The 21,885-nt window shown below is 53.0% G+C and overlaps 1 protein-coding gene and 1 long non-coding RNA gene across 11 annotated transcripts; one reads left to right on the top strand and one right to left on the bottom strand.

The window, feature by feature from the left end:
* Positions 1 to 56: 56 nt before the first annotated feature.
* LOC310903136 (ADAMTS-like protein 2) lies at positions 57 to 20,665 on the bottom strand (the record flags this gene model as incomplete). 9 transcript variants are annotated; one of them, XM_083845831.1, is made up of 18 exons in its annotated part: positions 57 to 602; positions 727 to 871; positions 1,498 to 1,674; positions 3,346 to 3,516; positions 3,871 to 4,026; positions 4,282 to 4,495; positions 4,847 to 4,976; positions 5,565 to 5,671; positions 6,166 to 6,586; positions 7,071 to 7,500; positions 7,770 to 7,945; positions 8,348 to 8,428; positions 9,686 to 9,809; positions 10,494 to 10,639; positions 11,595 to 11,697; positions 12,177 to 12,252; positions 13,966 to 14,103; positions 20,259 to 20,665. In XM_083845831.1, 18 exons carry the CDS (start codon positions 20,663 to 20,665, stop codon positions 484 to 486), a joined length of 3,321 nt encoding a protein of 1,106 aa, XP_083701957.1. In that variant the 3' UTR covers positions 57 to 483. The 9 variants fall into 9 exon arrangements, with proteins under 9 accessions (XP_083701957.1, XP_083701958.1, XP_083701959.1 ...); XM_083845832.1 differs by having other exon boundaries at positions 4,847 to 4,973; XM_083845833.1 differs by having other exon boundaries at positions 13,966 to 14,108; positions 20,259 to 20,390.
* On the top strand, positions 14,634 to 17,225 carry LOC310903155. Of its 2 annotated transcripts, none has more exons than XR_014587309.1 (2): positions 14,634 to 14,714; positions 15,477 to 17,225. It is a non-coding gene; the product is annotated as an uncharacterized lncRNA (long non-coding RNA). The 2 variants fall into 2 exon arrangements; XR_014587310.1 differs by having other exon boundaries at positions 14,665 to 14,714; positions 15,232 to 17,225.
* Positions 20,666 to 21,885: the final 1,220 nt, after the last annotated feature.

The following is a 21,885-nucleotide window of genomic DNA, read 5'->3' as shown; positions in this document are numbered from 1 at the left end:
ATGTCCCTCTTCCTCCCTTGCCTGGACCTAGGTACATGCATCCCAAAAACCACAGATTCACGGTTTAGCTCTTTATTGTGACACAGAATTTTTGGGCTGTGTTTTGGAAATTACCCTTGTAATAGAAAAATCTGCAGGGCAGGGCAGAGCGACTGCTGCTGTGGTCTGTGCCCTGCTGTGGGCTGGCCTCTGCGCCCCACCACCTCCAACTAGAGCTCTTCAGAGATGACTGACAGCAGGGACACGCTTTCCCAACTCGCTTCTCAGTAGCTTTCTAGGAACTGATGGTTTGTTTTGAATAAAAACCTCCTGGTGGAGAGGGAACGGTGATGACTAAGTCCTAGGAGTCCTTCCTCGCTGAGCAGGCTTGTCTACAGGGACTGGCTCCACAGCCAAGCCAAGTGGTGTGGCTTCAAGTGGTAAAGTCTGGCTCAAGGGGGCTCTTGCCCCTGAATTTGGAAGGGAACTACAGGCTGGTAGTAGTCAGGGTGACTTGAGCCGACACGACCGGCAGCAAGCCTTCCTGTAGTACCAGTGAGAGCACAGCTTCACCTTCAGCACCAACACGCAGTTGGCCGTCGCTTTGTCTTCACAGTCTTCTTCTGGGGAGCAGAAGCGTCCACAGAAAAGGTTACAAAGGGAGATGTGCTTCCCCCAGCTGAGAGCTGGAGGGAGTAAAGGGCTCCCAGGGCTCCTCTCCCTCCCTCCCTGCCCTCCCGGCCTCACCTGGTGCCTCTGTGGGGCACGGCTGGAGCTGGCACGTCTGCCTGGCTTCTGGTTTGGAAGCGGGGTCGCAGCCCTGAGCCAACGCTTCCCCCTGGTAGCACTTCACCTCGCGCAGCCGCACACCAGCACCGCACGTCTTGCTGCACTGTGGAGATTGAGGGAAGGGATCATGAGAGGCAGGTTTTTATTTTCCTGTAGGTCCCGAGTTCTTTCTTCCAGCAAGGCCTCCCTTTGGAGACTATTCTTGAGGAGACTTGGGTCAGATCCCACACTGATCTCAGATTTAGCTCCCCTTTGGTTGCTGGAGGAGAGCCTCTGGAAGCTGGGGCAGGCCAAGGGAGGAGTTTGCTTTCTGCTTTTTAATGCAGCTCAGAGTTGGTTTTGCTTTGAACACTGATGCTATGATTGACGATGGACAAAATGGCTGCTGTGAGTCAGCCCCAGCCTTGCCTACCCCCATTCCCTAAATGCTCACTAGTGAAAGTCAAGGGAAGGACAGAACATTGAGTCCTGGCAGAGGAGACATGGCTGTAATGCCTGCAGTGCAGTGCATCCTCTTGCTTGAGGCCATAATCCACATGCTCTCCAGCTCCTGTGTGCCAGTTTCTCCCTCTGCTGCCTGGTCTGCTAAACGAGAGAGCTCGCAGTCCTGTCCAGTCCTACCAGAGCCCTCAGCAGATCAGGATGCTAGAAATCCTCAGTGCAGGTTGTACACCATCAACCAGGGTTATGAGGCCTCATCTCCCCCTTCCCCACCTCCCTGAGCCCTACCTGCGACCAGGAGGTAGTAAACCATGTCGAACACGGCCTCTTGAAACAGGCAGCTTGCTCCTCAGGCTTCTGGGAGGCTTCACAGCGCTTCTCAGGGTACTCCCTGTACACCCCATTCTCCAGGCCTGCGCACAAGATGACCCTGGTCTTCATCCCTCGCCCACAGCTGGCATCACACTGGGAAAGAAAACATAACAAATGATGCTCCTCGGCTGTACAGCTTCAGGTAAGGTGGCATCCTGCTCAGAAGCAAGGTGCTTAATGTGTGCTAACACCAGTCTGATGGGCGTAGTCACAGGAGCAATGGTTGCCTGCAAGGGAGCTGAATTTCTTGGGGAGCAGGGACAGGAGCTGGTTGTCTGTGTATAATCCATCCATGGGGGATGCTGAACTGAGCTTGGCCGGCCTGAGAGCAGCTACCACAAGGGACCTGGAAGAGTCAAGGTAAGACTACAAAAGGCTGTTTCTGTCTTATTTTCTGTACCTCTATGTCCTCAAAGACCGTGTAGCGTATTTGTGCAGCAACCTGTATCTTGGAACGCTGACAAGCAGTGTGTGGGCCAAGGGGATCAAACTGGTGCACTACAGGAGACCTGCACGGACAAGTACCTGAGCTCAGCCCAAAGCCATGCAGGCATAGGTGGGAGGGCTCAGCTTCTCGGGGCAACACCAAGAGAAGCAGGCAGTAGGAGGCAGGATCTGATTCTAGTTCTGCTCTGCTCCCTGATGCCCACAGCAGCAGTTGCCAGCTTGAGATTTCACTGCTTTGTGCCTGTCTTCACCATGCCAGGGCCAGCACAGCTGGCTTGCATCCCTCCTGAGTCATCCTGTGAACAGCTCACCCACAGCTGATCAGCTGAGAGAACAGAGCAAAGACGCTGGCACAGGCAAAGGCGGGGAGCCCAGCTGGCCTTTCAGGGTTCAGGTGAGTTTAATCATCAGGGCATAACTGAAAAATTGTACCGCAGCACTGTATGTGACCCACACCATGGGCCAGAGCAGGAAAGGGTGACAGGATTGCCACAGGTCCCCAGGTTTAACCAGTTTCTGCTCATTAACCAGTGCTGGAGGGACACAGCTGAACGCAGTCAACAGCTAGGAAGGCTACGAAAAGGAGAACAGAGGCTTAGCAGTGGTTGGAGGGGGAGGGAGAGCTTGGTTGTTTCTCTGACCTTCTTCCTTAATGCTCTGTGAATCCCTGTTTTTCCTTGAGACTTTACAAGGTCAAACCCCACAAGTGAGTCAACGTGTTCCTTCTGGATGCTTTGGGATTTGGACCAGCTTGTCATGGGAAGCCCAAAGCTCCTTGACCAACAGAGAGGGAGTAGGCTGGTGAGAATGATGGCTGGATAGAATGAGGCACCTGGGCCGTGTTCACTTGACTCTGAGTCCTGAGGCAAGTAAGCGTTCTTGGGCTGGATGTGACTTCTAGGGCAGGGACTTGGGCTGTGGTCCAGGCTTATTTCTGGCTATTATTAATCAGAGAACCAGTTGTTTTTTCTGGGGCTTTCTCTCTGGTGGTGGGACCAAAATCTTGGGGAGGTGAGTGCAGATTCTGGACAGAGCTCTGCTGAGGTGCCTGCAACTGCTAGCTGGGAGCCAGAGGTGGGAGAGGAGGTGGATTTCCTCAGGACATTGCTGCCCTCCAATGGAGGTCCCTGGGAAGGCAGCAAGTGCCACAAACCTTGAGGTACGGGGGGGGACAAACTGGGGCATTGCTCCTTTCCTCTTTGTGGAAGGAGCTACGACAAGGGTACAGTCCTGCCAAGGGAGCCAGGCACCCACCAGCTCCTGTGGGATGTGGGGTGGGAAGGAGAGCTGAGGACACGGGGCTGGGCTGGGCTTTACCTGGTCCCACTCCTGCTCCACCCAGTGCGCGGGGCAGTTCTTGTCTCCACACGGGTGGACAGCCAGGGGCTTGGCGGCTGGGTCACACTGGGTGTCGGAGATGACCTTGCCCTCCAGGTTGCGACATGCGACGAAGCGGCTCATGCGTCCCTCACCACAGGCACCTGAGCACTTGGAGGAACAGAGGGCATTTAGATACAGCAGGAAGGTTGAGGGGCCACGGTCAGTGGTTTGCTGGGGGTCTTGAGCCTGGAGCCTAGGCTTGCATTTGGGGCTGTGTGGCACTCAACCCCAAGGGTCTTTAGAGGTACATCTGGTCAGGGGGGTCCCAAATTATTAAAGAGCTCCCCTCAGACTTAACCAAAACTTACAGCACTGAGAGGCAAAAATGCAGATTATCACTGATTCTCTAGCCTCTGCCAGACGAAAGCCAGCAGACCAGCAGTGTGACTGCCTGTCTGCCCTCTCCTGCCAGCCCTGCACCCCCAGCATCGGGGGAGGGAGCAGCAGTCCCTCTGGACTCACCGGGCCCCAGTCGGAAGCAGTCCAGCGGCGGTCGCAGGGGGGTCCTGAGCACGCCTTCTCGCTGCTGGGCTTGCGGGACTCATCGCAGAGGGGTGCTTCCACCGAGCAGCGCACCTCCCGCTTCATCGTCCCCTGGGTGCCGCACCGGGCTGAACACTGCAATGACACAGAGCCAACCCCTGGGCTCAGAAGCAGAGCACAAGAGGGACAAGCAGAGGTGTTTTCCTCCTGCTGCGGACAGGGGAAGGGCCCCGGCAGGGGAAGAGAAAAGGGGGTAAAGGCAGTACTTGCTTCCCCAGGGCACAGTTGGGCAGGGCTTCCTCAGCACTCACCAGAAGGAAGCACCAAACATTTGTCATTTTCCTCCAGGCCCCAGCCCATCCTCGGATGCAAAGCTCCCCTGCCGCCTACCTCAGACCACTCGGAGAGCTCCCACTGAGGCCCACAGGCCTTGTTCTTGCAGGCTTTCCTCTCCATGGGCCTGGCCAGCCCAGCTGACTCACAGAGGTCATCGTAAACGGAGCTGTCAAAGCCCGGAGCCAGCATCTTCCAGCAGCGCACGGTGCGGTACTGGTAGCCCTCGCCGCAGGTCCTGGAGCATTCGCTCCACCGGCTGGTCTCCCACCTCCACGAGCACCGGGAGAGAAAGCACAAAGGAAAACCCAGGTAAGGGGATCAAGGGACAGAGGGTGGCTGGGGAGTGCTTGTGTTCCTGGGACTCCCTGACCCAGTAACTGCTGTTGTGAATCTGCTGATCACGTATATGTTGGTGTTAAGGGGGTCTGGTCTTGAAAGACAGCTTTGTGCTTAGCAGGTAATTTAGACACAACAAATTCCTTCCCTTTTTTGTGCACATGAAGGTATGTGGGTTTAGCTATTTAAGCACAACTTCCAGCCCCGAAATGGCTGCCGAGCCAAAAATAATCCTCACTAAGATGTGTAGTACCCACGGACAGTTCATGTTGTTCCCACTTACCTAGGCTGGCAGTCCCTGCCTGCGCAAAATTCGTGAGTAGGTTCTGGTCGGGTTAGGGCATCACAGTATGTTTCATCCACTTCCACTCCATCGTACCGGACACACATCGCATAGGAGGCACTGATACCTGCTGGACAATTAAGATCCTCTCTTGGTCAGGCTCTACCAGATGCAAAAGTCTCCCTCAACTATGATTAAATTATTGAAGAGCGTTTACTGCCTCTGAAACTCTACCTGCAATTTTAAAAATACCAGTGTTTTCTCCATCAGCAGCCAAAAAGGACCTCCCTCGCAGCCAAAAAGGACCTCCCTCGCATGATCAGTTGCCTAGGAAAGGCTTGAACTGATAAAAGGCTCCAAACAAAAATCAGCCAGATGCTCTGGATGGCTCCGTTTCTTTCCCCAGACTCCTCTGAGGGCTGTCATCCTAACCTCCCATCCTGGGAAGGAAAACTGACGCCAAAACTCATCCTACAAAGTACGGAAATTCACGATTGCACTACTGATTACAAGAGTCAATCACTTCAAGATGCCACTCTAAGACCAATGGCATTGCAATAATATCCTGGTTTTCCACCAAAATGCATCTGCCCTCTCTAATTACCATAAAAAGAGGGAACCAAACAGCAAAGAAATTTGGGGCCAGTGTGTGGATTCCAATTAAAGGAAGTTACTGGGATGAACCCGTCTTGAAAATAAGGATCAGGTCTTCACGTACCTGAAGTGCACGTGGAGCTGCAGGGGGCATAAGCTGAGACCTTCCAGCGATACATGTCAGCCAAGCTGATATCATCGTGGCCCACGGGGCTCACATTAAACTCATTGCTGCAAAGAGAGGAGGAGGTGGCATGAGATAAAGATGAAAACTGCTGCAAACATGAAATGTATTAAACTTCCTCCTTACTTTCTTTGAAAATGGGACGAAACCCATTGTTCCTGCTCTCCATCACCATCTCCCCCCACCTTGGACAAGATGCCCCAATGACAAGCAGAGAGTGCAAAACCTTGATCCACCTCCTGTATTCGACTAGCAAGGCTGTGAATAACCACAGCCCTGCAGGTCCTTCAGAACCTATTTAAATGGATCCCTTTGAGGCAGGAGGACACTAAATAGGTTCTGGAAGCTCTGTGTCAGACCAGGAGCTACGCAAACCAGTCTTTGGGGGACACGCCATTGCTCAAGGATCTCCAACAGCTGCCATGGAGAGACACTGGAGAATGGGGACATCAAGGACAGCGGTGAGACTACCAGAGGATTGGTTCAACCCTCCCTCCCCAGCTAACCACGCTCCTGTTTTGCCCAGGAAACCAAGTGCCACCTTTCAGTGCCAGGGGCTTGCAGAGGCTCTGCCTGGCTGATGTCCGTGGTTGTGCTGGCACCTAGCAGAGGGCTCTCCACAGATGCCATCACGCTGTAGTTGCTTGCTTCCCCCTGACTCCCAGCATATGCCTCCACCTTCAAGTCCTCCAGTGAGTTCTTACGGGACGGTGCTTTGTGGAGGCCCTGCAGCCACCGGGCAGCCGTCTGGGTCCATAGTCCTGCTGTGGAGTTCCTCTGGGCCAGCCTGGCTGCCAGGTGCTGCAGCTCCCTACAGAAGGCAGTGTTGTGCAGGTCTCGGTGACACAGCCGCCTGAAGAGACGAAGCCTGGAGGACGCTGCGCGGCTGTTCTCCGAGAGCTCTGATCTCCTCGTGCTGTAGGGTATGGCCGTGCTGATGGAAATCTGATTGAATCTGAGGGCTGGAGGAGAAACGGGGATGCTTTAACTGTCTTGTATGACTTAGACTTCAACATGTGGTTTAGGTGTCTAGTAAGGGGGAAAAAAAGTATTTGGCCTTAAAATCATAAGGTGCCAGCATGGTGCACCAACAGGCTTTAACTGCCCTGACCAGCTTCACATGGCATCCCCACGCGCTCTCTGTCCACGGCCCAGGAGCTCCATTTAAGCTCAGGTCTGGCCTCGCCTATGTTGTAGGTGAGTTTTGCTCCTAGTTCTGTTCCTGAATTGTTTGGCTTTCCCAGATCAACCTCAGCTTTGCTCCCCTTCCCTTAAGGAGCAACCAGCCCTTACTGCTCCCTGACAGTCTCCACCCCTGCTATTAACCATCCTTCTCTTCTGGCTGCCCCAATGGGACAGCCACTCTAGATTTCAAGTAAGCCAATAAGGAACGTCCACTTTCAATGAATGCAGACTTGTGAGAGAAAGAAAAATAAAGCAACCAACCCAATTCTGTTTCTCCACCGATTGCTGCTGCTTCGTCCTCCTCTTCCTCTCCCGCTGTGTTTGCATGGTAGACCTGTCTTATCTGGAAGTCATACTTCTCCTTTTCTTCACCTTGTTCCCAGACCCAGCCCTGAGGCTGACTGGTAGAGTTGGTCTGGAAGAAGTGTGAATGGCTGAAGCCTAAATCTTCATGCCTTTCTCTTAGGGGAAGCGGATTGCTGGTGTCATCTGGCGGCAGGGAGAGCCATGTGGCATTGGAGTCCTTGGCAGCCCTGGAGTTGGCTGGAGCAGGATAGTTCTGGCTGGTCTCTAGCAGGTGATGATAGCGAGGTCTGTCTACAGCAGGGGCTGCAGTTCGGAGAGGTGGTGGTGTCCGTGGTACAGTGTAGTCATAAGTTATGTGTGGCATTTTCCCATTGAAGTTGTAATACTGGAGGAAACAGGGAAGAAAACAAAAACCATTTTACTTTAAGGGCATGTATTTCACAGAGACCTCTTCTAACCACGGCTACTTTGTGACAGATGATAAGAGAGGAAAGCATTGTCACAAACCCAAGAGGAAACCCTGCAAGGCAGTACCTGGCTTCCTCAGCCACAGGCAATTGGGTTGGGAACAAGGTGAATATTCCATTTGTCTGGGGAGGCTCACAATTTTGGGACAGGCGAGACAGGAAGGCCTAAAATTAGCTCTTCACTTACCATGGCGTTCAGAGACTGGTTAGTGGGCCCATGAGCTATGATATACTCCAGCCCATCTGAGTTCAGGCTCGAGGGCCGCCGGTACTTGAAGATCGTGCCAGCCACCCTGAAGTTCTGGGGGTTGTCAATGGCAGAGTTGCCGTTGAAGAAGAAATGCCCGGATTCATCAGCGAGTGCTTCAAAGAAGAGAAAAAAAGAGACTAATATGATATTCTATGCAGAGCACTGAGGCTGCACTGGCTCTAAGGAGAACAAATGGCTTGTGATTGAGAAAAGCCCTCTAGAAATCAAGGAGCTCAGGCCTCTCCAGCACTGATCTTCCACTTAGATCACTGCTGTTCTGTGCTTGGTGCTTTCACTTCTCTCTCCAACAAGAGCACAAATGTCTTCATAGCAGAGACTGTCCCCAGTGAGCTTGGTTTCCAAACATCCCTCCTGCCCCTGGTTGCTGGAGACGTGGTAGCCTTGGCTCTGTGCTACCCTGGAGCTCACAGATAGTTCTCCCACAGCAGGGGAGTCCTCCCACCTCAAAGGCAGCTGAACTGGCACCTCCACATTCCTCTGGATCCTCTGCTTACCCAGGATGTTTTCTGTCTTCCTGCGCTCAATGATGAGGATGTCCGTGGCACCGGCAGGGATGTTGGTGATGAACACATAACCTGAGGAGCAGGAACAGAACGGAGGTGAGGAAACCCTGAGGACGAAATAAAAAGGTGTACATAGACAAAGAAGTTTGCGGGATAAGTGTGCAAGTAGGACGGCAGAGCTACCCCTAGCAGGTCATTTAAGGACATAAACACATCACGCCAGGCTGTGAGCTCCAGTCCTAGCTCCCCTCTGAAATCCCTTTACAGATGACCACTACAGATCTCTAAGGCTCAATCTGACTACAGCTGGGTTTGTTAAAAAGGAATTGTACAAGTATAACTGTGTGGCTTTAGGTGTATGCTCTCAAGCTTTCTGGCAAGAGCACAGAAAAAGCTTACTAGTGACTAACGTTAATGCTGAAGGGTGGAGGGAGAAGACTGCAGGTCCCCTCAGCTCCTGACTCAACAGAATTTGTCTCAAGAGGAGCATAAAGATTGACCTTTAAATGGAGAGGAAGTGAGAAGGCTCTTAAAGTTGTGTGGGTTTGCCAGCTTGTCTTTCCTGATAGAAATTCATTTTTTTTTCCTGCCCTGTAAGATTTTATGAGAGCTGGAACAGAATGCCAAGACTGTGTACTGCTAGAGAGGTCAGCACCATTACCCCAACCTGGAAAGGAGCCCAAGTGCTTCTCTGGTCTAGCGTCTCTGTGGAGAATGAGGTAGACTAGTGGAACTACAGCAATGTGAAATGACATTCTAAAACGTCCTCAAACCACAGTTAATTACTGATGAGTATACCACAGTCTGTTTCTTCTATGAGTGGAGGAATGGGCCATGAGGTGGCAGGAGATGAACCGTTAATCTCAGCCCCATTTCAGAGGGACTGTCCCTCAGCTGTGACAACCATAGGAGTGGGGAAAGTTGGAGACTAAGTGCAGGCTGAAACAAATGCCGTGACCCTCATCACAGGAACCTAAGCTTCCAGTGAACGCCTAGCACAAATAAAAGAAGATTCATTGACCTCTTCACATCGCCTGAGGTGGGGGAGATGCCAAAATCAATAAGAACAAATAGATCCCCAGCTGCTTCCTACAGTAAAGAGGTGAAGGGAAAACTTGCCAACCTAATATACAGCACATCAAAACCAATCTCCTCTGATTAAGCTAAAACGATAAAATACAGGCATTTAAGCAGAGGTGGCGACACTCTTCAGCTCTTTCCACCAAGCAGCTGGGAAACTCCTACCCGCATTCAAGCCAGTCACCCTTCATGCCAGTTGGTGGTAAGAAGTAGCAGGTGAAGTCTCTGGACTGTGGTAGCAGGGAGTACCTATCTGTGAGATTGCCTTTCGGAAGCTGCCCGAGACACGGTGGCAAGTGCTGCCGTCCCCTCCACACACCCTGCATCTGTCCATCGTCCGGGGCGAATACAGGCTCCCATCGCACCCCACAGGCTGCAAAAAATAAAACAAAAGGTTTTCGGGGGGGCACAGTCTTTTCAAGGAAACGCTACCACATTATTTAGGTGAGGTTCTGGGTGTAGGTGTAGGGTAGCTTGGAGCAGGGTGGTGAATGAATGAATCTGACAGCAGCAGCAATTCACTGGTACAAGTTGTGACCATTTACATTCAGCCCCTGAAGCTGGGACAGGGTTGTGTGCGTGTAGGTGAATGGAGCAAGATTTGGGTAAGCTGTTTCAGTTCATTCTGTAGCTGTCTTTAAGCCAATCCTTTGCACTGTAATAGTGACATACAGCATCACCCTGCAGGAGATGCTGCATCAAAGGCAGGCCTACTTGAGGTTTTAAGACGCCTCAGTGTAACACTACACGCACCCATCCTTCATCCTTACTGCGTGCAGGAAAAATCAAATATAAGATTTTTCTTTTCAACTTGGACGACTCTGAAAGCAAACCTGCAATTCCAGTCTTCTCTGTACTGGGAAGAAAGTTCTGTTACTCAGTGGGAATGTGAATGTAATGTCCCTTGTGCTCTGTTCTAGTCCATAGGCATTCAAAAGGGAGCATAATTATTCCTGCCAGGCCTTGGTTTCACTTCCCTGCTGGGGCCATTGGCCTTGGAGGTTCCACCATGCATTTATACTCCCCATTTCTGTGTTATTTCCGTCCAGAGCCTCACCTCACATTTCCCATTGATGCAGACTCCTTGATGGGTCCTGTCCTTGCAGGAGGTACCATCCTGTGCTCGGGCCATCAGCTGTCTCTCTCCGCTCCGAGTGGTGCACTGGAGGTCACAGGGCTTGTTGGAGATGCTGGTGAAGTCATCTGAAGGGACAGAGGCAGAGCAAGGTGATCAAAGACGGGCAGTGAAGAAGGGGACTTTCCTCTTAACCATGCTGCTGGTTTGACATCACCTTTGATGTTCTTGCTTCTTGAGATGAGATCCCAAGGCTACAGATCTTCTGGCAGTAAAGGGGTTGTGGTATGAGGCTGCAGATGGGGACCAGGCCTGGCAGAAGTGCTTCTCGATGGCAAACCCTCTTCCTTGCCATACCCTCTCCCCTTTACAGTGCCATCCCTTGTGCCAGACAGGGGAATCTGCCTCAGCAGACTCCAGATCCCAGGCCACACATAAATACACAAGAGCAAAAAAGACCTGCACCAACTGTACCAACCACGGCCAGCTATACCCCCTCCAGCTGAGCAACTGGAGCTAGAGGTACAGATGTTCTATGTTCCCTTGGCAGCTAATGGAAAGAAAAAAACAGGCAGGTCCAGAAAGACAGTCATGTCTCAGAGGAGCTGAATCTGGGCCTCAAGGGCCATCTGGCAAGCCACGTGAAGCAATTTATCTCCTCTGCACAGGAAACGGATGGACATCCTGTTCAGAATAACCCACCACCAACCCAGTGGGAAGCACGCTGGGTGACAGAGGCAGCCAAAATGGTAGAAGGCACGCAGGGAGTGAACAGCCACTCTGCCAGGATGACTGCTGGTTAGCTGAGACACCTCAGAGAAGCCTGTGTCCTGTCTGCCCGCCAGCGCTTGCTGACGTAGGATCCAAAACAGGAGTAATGTGGTGAGAGAGAAGGCCTGGCTGGGCAGAGAGGTTCTGTGAAGAGACAGGGAATGATTTCTCCAAAGGAGGTAGCAGAGGAAAGCACTTCCAGACCAACGAGGAGCATCCATCCCTTGCTCCCTGTGTCCTTCTCCTGTGTCTGAGAAGATTCTGTAGGTGTTTTCTCACCCTGATCCTTTGTGTGAAGCTGTGAAAACCCACCTGGATAGAGGGGCATCCAGTGGTAGTAGCGCTTCCCAAAGGCTTTGGCATTGAAACTGGAGCACTGCTGCTGTTTGAAGCTTGCTGTGTTGGCTGGGCAGGGCTATGGAGGGAATAAACGTGATCAAAAGCTCCCTATGTCGCAGCCATGGTTGTGACAGCTGCTTGTCCCTGCTGCATCCTTGGAGGATGAAAATGCCCTGTCCACCCTGGAAGGAATCAGTGATGGACTCTGAGGTGCTATAATACAGGCAGAAGGGCCAGGCTTCCATCGCCTCAGACAGCTGTATTTAACAGTACTGCAAAATTTACTTAGAGCAAAGGGAAAAACTTCTTCCCTCCCCCCACCCCACAACAAATATATCTGTAATCTAATCTATCTATATCCTTTTCCCCCACCTTTCAGTCCCAGAGAGTAGAGCCCATCTCCCCTGTTTTCAGAGGCACACTGCCCCAGGAGTGGATCATGCCTCTGACGGACCAGTCGCACCCTGACTGCTGGTGCTCTTGAAGCTCCAAGTGCAGACCCCTGCATCCCACATCCCCCAGTAAGAACCAGTCGGTGCTGGAAGTGGTTCTCACCTGCTGCTGGCACAGTTGGTAGTGTTTGGCTTGGCCAACACACATGGTGCTGTTTGTTCCCTGGGGCATCTGGAGCCTGCAAAGCAGAATGAGAATGCAGAAATGAGCTGGAGGTCCATGAAACACTAAGAAATTGAGGATAACTGAGAAGTCAGGCCTGACTTAATGGGGAGAAGCCAGGCTGGCATTTCATCAGAGCAAAGCTTTCTGTATCTGTGCTAGCCAACATCACTGAAATATATTTTCAGTGCTTTTAGGTGGAGTGTGATTTTAAACTACACTCTTTTTGGGGCAGTTTGAGTGGACAGGGAGCAACTGAAGTATTGCCACTGCTGTGCCCCTTCACCTCTGAGCTCCAATAGGGTTGATCTGACAGAAGGGCAATAGACCAATAGATCCACCGCTCCTGTGGAAGCACCCGCGATTTGAAGTGAGCAGGGGAATTGATTTCAGAATTCACTGAGCAGCAGACAGAGAGATGGCACCTCCCATGGGGAATGGACACCTTAAAAGATTAACAGGAGAGGTTTGGTACAGGTAACGGACAAAAAAAACCATGAATTTCTCAGCAATTGATGCTTTAGCTCTGGCCAGCAACATTTGTCCAAGTTCCTGACGTGCAAATGCTGAAAAAAATTCTTGAAAGCTGGGAAGGTGTGCAGAGAAAGGCTAAGACTGCAGATTAAGGCACTGTGCTCTGGGTAAAGATCAGCAGCAGACAATGGGTTAACGGTACTGGGAACTTAGGGTGCACAGTAGCCATATTCAAGCTGGACTGCCTAGATGTACTGCAGCTATCCCTGCAGAGCTATGCTTTATACGGTGTAGGCAAAGCTTAAATTTGCACCACAAGGCTTCAAAATCACCATGCCTTTCAGCTGAAGCAGGGGCAGTCTGCAGACTCAGGCAAAAATTGTTTCATGGGGCACAGCTGGCTCACAAGCTGCTTTGCTTAATGCTGCAGCACCTTTTGGCTGGATTTTATGTCAAGCAGAGGCATTGGCAACCCTCATTAGTGGGGAGGCCGCGTCCAGATGGACGGCACCTCAGCACATCTGGACCCTCACGATGCTGCCAACCAGCCCACATAAAAGAAGTTTCCTTCTGCAGGAGGCAGAGTAGGTGGGGGGCTCTTGTCTGAGCTTCCTGCGCTCCGGAGTGCATTCACGCAGAAGGGAAAGGGGCCGGGCAGCCCCTGCGGCTTGCTGTGCCGCGGGATGCTGGCTCTCATTAACAGCTCGGGAGAAGCAGGTTAGTGAGGTGCCCGAGGAGGAGAGCTTGGTGGCAAGGTGACCCACAGGGGACAGCTGGAGCTCCCCACAAACCTCGTTCAATCAGCACCAGGGCTGTAGCAGCTGCAGGGGACAAATGGAGATGCTGTCAGGTGACAGCCAGATAAATGACAGGGGGAAAAAATCTTGCCAGCTCTGCAGGGAGTGAAAAGGGGAAATTGCTGAGGCATGGCTGAGCTGGCTGCTGCCAACCAAGTCCCCAGAAGGTGTCTGGGAATAAGGGCCAAAATCCTACGCACAGGAACTGGCTACGAGTCAGGGTTAGGTTGGTCAGAGCAGCCATGGAGAAGCAGGGTTTATGAAGGACAGGGGAGGAGGAGTAAAGCTGGTCTTCTCCAGCCCACAACCCTGTCATCTTCAAGTCTCCCTCAGGCCCCACAGCCTGCTCGCTGCCCACCTGCCTTCCTTTTTGAGGCCCTACAGAGCCCAAAACGTGGGTCGAGGCACCCCTCTGCCCCTTTAGGGCTGGCCAAGGGGTGCCGCGGGGACAGACGTACCTCTGCTGCAGGCAGTGCCTCTCCCGGGACATCACGCCTCCCCCGCAGGACCGGGAACAGGTGGACCAGGAGCTCCACTCTCCCCACCACTTGGTGACTTCTTCATCCCAGGGGCCAGCTCCATCAGCTGCCTCACTACTGTCCTGACAGAAACAGAGGATGGTTAGCTGGGGAACCCGGCGGCCCAATGCCTCGGCCGGAGGGAGGCCTGACAGAGGCTGCACCCGCAGGATGCCTCTGGGACCGGCATGATGTGGAGAAGGGCTCTCAGGTGGGACGTGTGGCGATAATCCCAGCTGCAGCCTGAGCCAAGGCCTCGCTCCTGAGTCGGATATGCCAGCAGATCGCAGCCCCAGCTGCCCAGCTGGCTCCGACGAGCAGTCAGGAGAGAGGAGAAAGGCTGTGGGGGGCTGGGGTAGGCATCTGTCCTCTGCTGGAGCTGCACCACAATGAATAAACTCCTCTTTGTGCATAAGTCGGCTCAGGTCCAAGCTCCTCACCCTGCAACCCTCACAAAAGTCATTTTCAAGAGTGCTTCAGAAGCAGAGCCCCTTGCAGTTATCCCATCTCACCACTGCGTTGCTGACCTCTCGCCACCCACCCCACAAGGTGCTCCCCAGAGGGCTCTCCCCGACCCAGCATGCCTCGCCGGGGCTGACCCTTTAAATTTGGCAAACCCAAGCTCCTCTGGCCCCGACGAGGTCATTGCAGCAGGCTGCTGTTGGCTCTGCCTCTGTAATTCCCAGCAGGTAAGTGACTCTTTGTTTTAGCAAGATTTTTTTCCTTGCGCTGTTCTCCTGTTCTGTCTGATGGCCTAAAAGCTCCTTGGGACTTTTGCAAAGTAGCACATACAAGAACTAATTTGCTGTTTGCTGAAATACAGCTGTGAATAGTGTTAAATGCAGCAATGAGTTTACCACAGGGCAGTGATTAGAAGTGATTTACCCAGCGGAAAATGCTGACAGTTTATCGGCATTAGCAGAAGAAAATGAATAATTTGTGCATGTGTAAGATCTGTTATGTTTAAGTAAAGGCACGGAGAAGCAGTATCAGTGCTACTCTTAGCAAAATGTGTAGGCTTGTGGCTGCAGCTGATAGTCCTGTCGAGAAGAACTGTTCTGCAGAAGCATAATTGATGGATGTGAAAGAAAACTCAGCAGAGTTTGCTCCTTGCTGAATGTGCTCTGTTCACTACTTTGGTTGACTGCCTCTTGGCTTGACGCTCTTTTATGGTGTAATAAAACCAAAGTGTTCTTCATCTTGTAGTGTAATTCCTGCCCGAGAATTTGCTGTTTCTACAGCATCTGCCAACAGAACATCCACTGGGCAGAGGAGATGCAGCTGCTTTTGTGCAAATGTTTTTAAGTTGTAACTTAGTATGTTTGAAGTGCACATAGTGCCTCTTCTTGGCGATCATATGCCAGCCAGAGCATGTTAAAAAAAACCTGCTCTGCTGCAGAAAAAAAAAGCACTACGTTACCTGATGCTTTACTCTTTGATGATTACAATAGCTAACTGTGAAAACAATACAACAAAATTCTTCGACGTACTTGGATGCCCTGGCTGGATTTGAGTTGTCTGACTGAGACCAAGAGCTGTGGTGAGCAGCAGAGGTGCTCAAGAGAAGGATTAAATTTAAAATTAAATTTAAAAGAAAGAAGCATGTTTTCAAAAGGACCTTTTTCTCTTCTGCCAAATGCTCATTTCAACCTGTGTCCTATGAGAATTTTTGTCTGAGTGCATATGATCAGACCACAAATGGAAATGCTGACTGTGTAGCTTCCAGAGTTACCCAGGAAAGAAACTAAAGGTCTCTCGCTGTAAGGTATTTTCAGTTCAAGTGTTTCCCTGACCCCTCCTACGCGCCTCTGTGATGAGCATCTCAAGGCCTGGAGAGGAAGAGCTCTTCACAATTGCAGGGAAGGAGAAGAACAGTGATTTATCTGTGTCTGTGTGGGGAGCTCAGTGCAAAGCAGCTTCTCCCGTAGCTGGGGTATTAATCAGAGCTGGCATCTTTCCATGTGGCTGAGTAGCTACAGAGCACCACGGGGCGCGAGCACTGCCCCGGGGGAAGGCATGTGGACCAGAAGCTGCAGGATTGACACAGTTTTTCCCCAAGTGGTAATAAAAATTGGTGTATTTGTAACCTACAAGATGGTCCTGCTCCACAGATCTTACAGTCCATATAGGTGAGATAGTACGGAGGGGAAATGAGCGAAGAGAAGTGAAATGCCCTGTTCTACTGACCTACCCTGGTATGAAGAAGATTTTGTGTGTTTGGAGTAAATGATCCACAGGCCCTGCTGCTCTCAAAAGCAAGAAAAGCCACAGCTGCCTGCTGGATCCTCCTCTGGTCAGTGCCCTGCTTTCAGCTTGCTGGTGTTCACCTCCTCCTACCCACCTCGATCGCGGGCATGCCTGGGGCACAGGCTCTTGCTGCAGCTCAAGCAGCGACAGCAGATTTGGAATAAAATGTGTTCCTCTATATCTGTAAGCCCCTTTGTACTCCCTGTTCCTGCTTCCTCCCCTCACTGGAAGAATCAATCACACATTAAGTAGATTGATTTGGCTCTCAGGTTTTCCATGACCGAGCTCCCTTGCTGGTCCTTGCTCAGGAGCATTTATTTACTCGTGCAAGCAAGGACAATGCTGAGCTGTCGCCTCAGCCAGTGAGACTTACAGCATGACAGCGTCTGAGTCCTAGGCCTGGAGATGTGGAGGGCAGACTCAGGTACTTAGAGCTGGGGCAGCTGGTTCCAATCTGTGCTGAATTTACTCTATTGTCAGAAATAAATCTGCATTAACCATGACACACAAACAGCTCTTGTTTTCAATTAGAGATACTTGCATTTTCCAAATTTCCAGATAACAAATTAAGGGCTGTGGGATAGACTCCAGATTAGATAAGCTCCTAGCTTTAGTTTCCCAAGCTCTTGAGCAAATCCCACACTCTGTGGAAAAGGGAAAGTCAGATGGGCTTTAAAACAACTCTTTTGCACTGCCCTGGTTGTGGGAGACGCTAAAGCTGCTCTAACTTGTGTCGTGCTGCTGAACTGCACACGGAGCAGGCTAGAAATGCTGGAGCAGGAGACAGGCGCAGGTTCAGTGTTTGCAAGGCTGGTTCTGCCTGGGCTTGGATGGCGGCTCTGCCCAAAGCAGGGAAGAGGATCAGGTACAATTCCTTAGGTGCTGTGAAATGTTCGGGCTAGAAATTACACCGGTAGCAAAGACAGACCATGCTCCAGCTCAGCCAGGTGCTCTCCGCAAGAATTTCCCTCGAGGCGCTTGTGGCTTGGCACAAGGTGATCACGCAGCTGCAGCTCTTCCTCTCTGAGGCTAACCACACTATTTCTGTGCCTCACTGGACAGAGGCCGTGCAAGCACACAGGTGAAGCTTGCCCTCCTGTCCCCTCGCTGGGGGGGGACCAGAGCTTTAAAACCACAACCTGCTGTACTCTAAGGACCAAGGCGTGTAGTACAGCCTGCGTGGACTGGTGCAGGGGGGGACCAGGAGCACTCTGCTGTGTGCACACAAACCTCATTCTAGCCCTCCTGCCCAGAGTGAAAAGATAAGGCAGGGTGGGGAACTCTTCCAGAGTAGAACATCTGCCTCCAGATTTGCCAATCAATGATGGAAACATCAGTCTCTAAGCCAGCACCACTGAAAGCTTTTTCTGTCTAACCAAAGACTCGGCAGCTGTTTCCCTTCTCCCCCCCATCGACACCAAACAAAGGCTGCCACAAACAAAATGCTGCAGCCCGGCGCAAGAGGGTGAGCCCGGGCTGACATCCTATCGGTTTTCCAGGCAGTCTTTCTGAAGAGCAGAAAGGGGCAAAATAAATCCTCTAACAATTTTCTGCCATGCATCAGATCAGCTCTAAACTACAATGGGTTTCCCAGAAACCTGGGAATAATGGCAATGACTGTGTTGCTGGCTTAGTCTCCCATATTGCATGTTGAATCTCGGGATTCATTAGTCTGTGTCTTGGGGGAAAAAAAGGCTTTCTAGGAAGAGAGACAACAAACATCCTTGTTCAGCTCGCCTTAATAGAGGAGCTTGCAGGGGTACGCCCTTCTGTTGCAGCCTGACATGCCTTACGGCCCTGACCACCACTGAAGGGCACAAGTAGCTGTTGTAAGCTCAGCCCTGTCAGAGCTTCTAAGACAACAAGAAATAGCAGCTGGAAATGAACTAAATTCCGAACAGACCTTTCCCGAGGTCATTAACTGCGTGTCCTCTACCAGAAATTTCCAGGATCCTTTACCTAAAGGCTTCTCCCTACAGCAAACTTTGCTACTTACTGAAATACTAAATAGCTTCAGATGTCCTAATGCCTGGAACGGACGCCAGATTATTATCTTACACTCCTGGAAATGAATGGCCATGCTCAGCCCCCCTGGTCTGGGTTCCCTGTGTTGTGCTCTGATCAAAGCTGTGGCAATAAACTCTGCCGCAAGCCTTGAAAAAAAAAAACAATAGTGTTTGCAATTGTGCCCTGATGTTTTACCCAAAAAAATGATGTTTGTGTAAAGCTATTTCTTATTCTGTCATTGTTTCAGCCTATTTGTGTAGAGCTGATAGTTTGTATGAGAGATTCAACGTTGGACGCAGATACAAAACCAGATTTTGCTTAGAAATATTTTAACAAGATACTACAGAAGGAATTTCCCATGATGGGAAAGTACCCAGAGGTAAAAAGAGACCTACAGAATATTTTTTATGGGATTAGGAAGAAGACCAACCTGGGGAAAAATGCTAAACTTGTGAAAGATGTGATATTGCAGCAGATAAGTAACAGAAATCTGGACATATAATGAGGCACAGATGAGAAGCAAATTAGAAAGCTGGTAAACAGAAGCCAGCAAAGGACTATGAAGTACTGTTTATAATCCTGCCATGAAAGAAAGTTCACAGGCATGTCGTTACAAAATACTTGATCCAAGTTAGTTAGGTCATTCCCTTCAAGTAGGAGACCACGCTTATTCCGGGACAAGCTAGTAGAATGGATGGAAATCTCTGAAGGGAAAGAAGGGAGCAATATGGGGTGTGCAGGACAGGCATCTCTATCACCAGTTTTTTTCAGAGGCATTGAATACACTGAGCCGAGACAGCTCCACACAGGGAGGAATTTGCTTATCTACGGATGGAGGCTTTCTATCGCATTCTCTGTATAACCCTGCTGTAGAAAACCAGAGAGCAAAAGCAATTGCAGGTTAATCCCTTAATGACCGTTGTGTGCGCGGCCTGGCACGGAAGATACCGATCGCATGGCATGCAGCAATACCACCAGCCATGCCTGCAGCCAGCTTGCAGCGTGCAATCTTTCATCTCCGCAGGGTCACCCGGAGCCACGGAGTCCTGGGTGCCCCTACGGGGGGGGTCTGTACAAACACAGCTGCTACAGACAGCAGGACCCCGAGCAGCCCAGGCTTGTGTACGCAGTCACCGACCTGAACGGACTCCTCCACGCCTAGATGAAGGATTTCACATCTGCTCAGCTTGACCCGGCTTGCTCTGCCTGAAGTTTCTGTCTGGCTGAGCCCTACAGTTAGGGGGTAAGCAGAGCAGGCGGTGAATGCACGTGGAAGTAAAAGCGCAGTGGAAGCGAGGCACCGCCTGAGCTTAAAACGAGGACAACCCCAGCTCAGGAGACGCTGCTGGACAAACCTGGGTTACCCGCAGTAAAGCTGCGGTGCCTATCGCTGTGCATAAGACAGCTTGTGCGAGATTGCTTCACCTCACCGTGGCTTTGTCTGGGGAAGGAAAAAAACACAACCCTTTTTCTTTCTGTTAGCAGAGCAGGACCCCTCTTGCACAGAGGGACCTGGCCGGGAAGCTCGCACAGGGAGCCACAGGGTGTGTGGTGACCCCTGCAAGCGGGGGGCTCGGCCGGTGCCCTGAGAAGAGGAGTCTGGCCTCCTGGCCACAGGGGAAGGAAGGGAAAGGGGAAAGGGAGAGGGAAAGGTCTCACTGAGGGGGCGCCAGGCTCTGGCTCCCGCACACGCACCTTAGGGGATAAAGGTGTTCCCTAAACCCGCACCCGCGGCTGCGGGAGGCAGGGCGGCGAGCAGAACCCCCGTTTTCATCCCCGCACGGCTGTCACCTCCCCGCCAGGCACGGAGGCGAGCGGCGAGGCCCCGCAGCCCCCCGGGGACCCTCCTCGCCCCGCCGGCCTTTTGTTGGCGGCGCCCGGCTCCAGGCGGGGGCTGAGGGGGGCGCGGAGCCGGGCAGGGCGGGCGCTGAGGGGAAGGGCGAGGGGAGAGCGGGGGGGGAGGCTCCGCCGCCGCTTACCTTAGCGCCGAGGGGGGCGGCGGCGCTGAGGAGGAGGAGGAGGAAGAGGAGGAGGCGGCGGGGAGCGGCGGCCATGCCGCGCTGCTGCTGCTGCTGCCGCGGAGGAGGCGGCGCGGCGGCGGCCCACCAGCGGCCGTGGCAGGAGCCGCCGGGGCGCGGGCCGGCATGGCTGAGGGAGTTAATGACTTTACAACCTGCCGGGCGGCCGGCAGCGGCCCGCGGCCGCCGGGGGAGGGAGGGAGGGAGGGATGAAGCGGGGGGGGGAACGGCGCTCGGAGCTGCCGGGGGCGGGGAGCGGGGCACGGCGGGGCCGGGCCGCCCCGGGGCTCGGCCCCGTCCTCGTCCCCGTCCCGCCCCGCCGCCGTCCTCCTGAGGAGAGGGCGCTGGGGGAGCCCCTCCGCCGCCATCCCCCCGCCGGGGGAAGGTGGAGGGAGGCGGCGGACACGAGGAGGAGAGCGGCGACCCCGGCCTGGGGCTGAGGGCGGGGGGTGCAGGCTCGGCCTGGCCCCCCGCGGGGTGCGGGGTTTGCTCTGGGGGAGCCCCCTCCTTGCTCCGGCCCCCTGGGGTCGCGGAGGTGCCAGCGGCTCGGCCCCAAAAGCTGCTGGGGGGGACGAGGGTGGGCACCGTGCTGCGGGGTTCAGCGGGACACGCGCCCTCCGGTTTTGGTCCTTTATCCCGTAAAGCTGGGGGAGACTCTGCTCGCTAGACTGCTGTGGTTTGGGTTTCGCTGTTTCAGCGGAAGGGAAAGCTGATAGGTGTGTATGGCAACCTGAGCGAGTCGTGGTTCATCGGAGGACAAAAGGCTCACCGCCTTGCTTGCTGCTTTTTCTCCTCCAGCTCCCGTCAGCGGTGACAGAACGAGCCCGCCGCAGCCTGCTCGCGCCACCCTGCTCTGCACGAGGCCTTCTCGGAGGAAGCAATGAAACCCCCGTAAGCAATCTGGGTCATTCCAGACTAAAGAAGTCTGTTGATGCCAGTCTTTCAGGCGCTGCTCTCGGGCTGACGTGCTGAGATAGTCAACTGTGCAAGTTAAAAGGAAGGAAATGGCTAAAAAGCTTCCTGGCACCTTCGCCGCTCCCTGCTGGATCCCCCCGCTGTGCCTGTGATCACGGCGCAGCCATTGCAGGACGTCCTGCTCCTGCCGTGCCCACACGCCTTGGGGCAGGGCACCAGGTGTCCCCAGCCTGCGGCAGGCGTCCAGGCAGCCGTGGCTTCTGCCTGCCAGATGTGCTGCGGTTGGCATGGGAAGGTGATGCGAGTCCTCCACACCTCTCCCCCACCCAGGGCTTCGGCCTCTCGGTGGAGGGAGGGGAGAGGAAGGATGGAGGGGTGGCAGCAGGGGGGAGCAACGCGGGGCTCCTGATCAAAGCCGTCTGCTAGCAGGCAGGGGGCAAAGGGAGGAGGAGGGCAACGTGCTTCTGACCCGTCCACAGAAAACAAGGGAGAGGAGCGTTGTGAAATAATGCAGTTTCTCCATGAGCTGCCTTCCACAAAGGCTTCAGAGTCGATTCTTGGTTTTCGTGCCCTGCTGCAGCCCTGTATAATGCTCCTCTTGAGGCAGCTTCTGCCCTGAAGATAAGCAAAGCTGTGGGGAGGTGCAGAGGTGGGGGAGAGGCTGCGGGTAAGA

The sequence above is a fragment of the Anser anser genome (genome assembly GCF_964211835.1).
Source record: "Anser anser genome assembly, chromosome: 8".
Taxonomy (NCBI): Eukaryota; Metazoa; Chordata; class Aves; order Anseriformes; family Anatidae; genus Anser; species Anser anser.
This window is presented reverse-complemented; position numbering and strand designations above follow the sequence as displayed.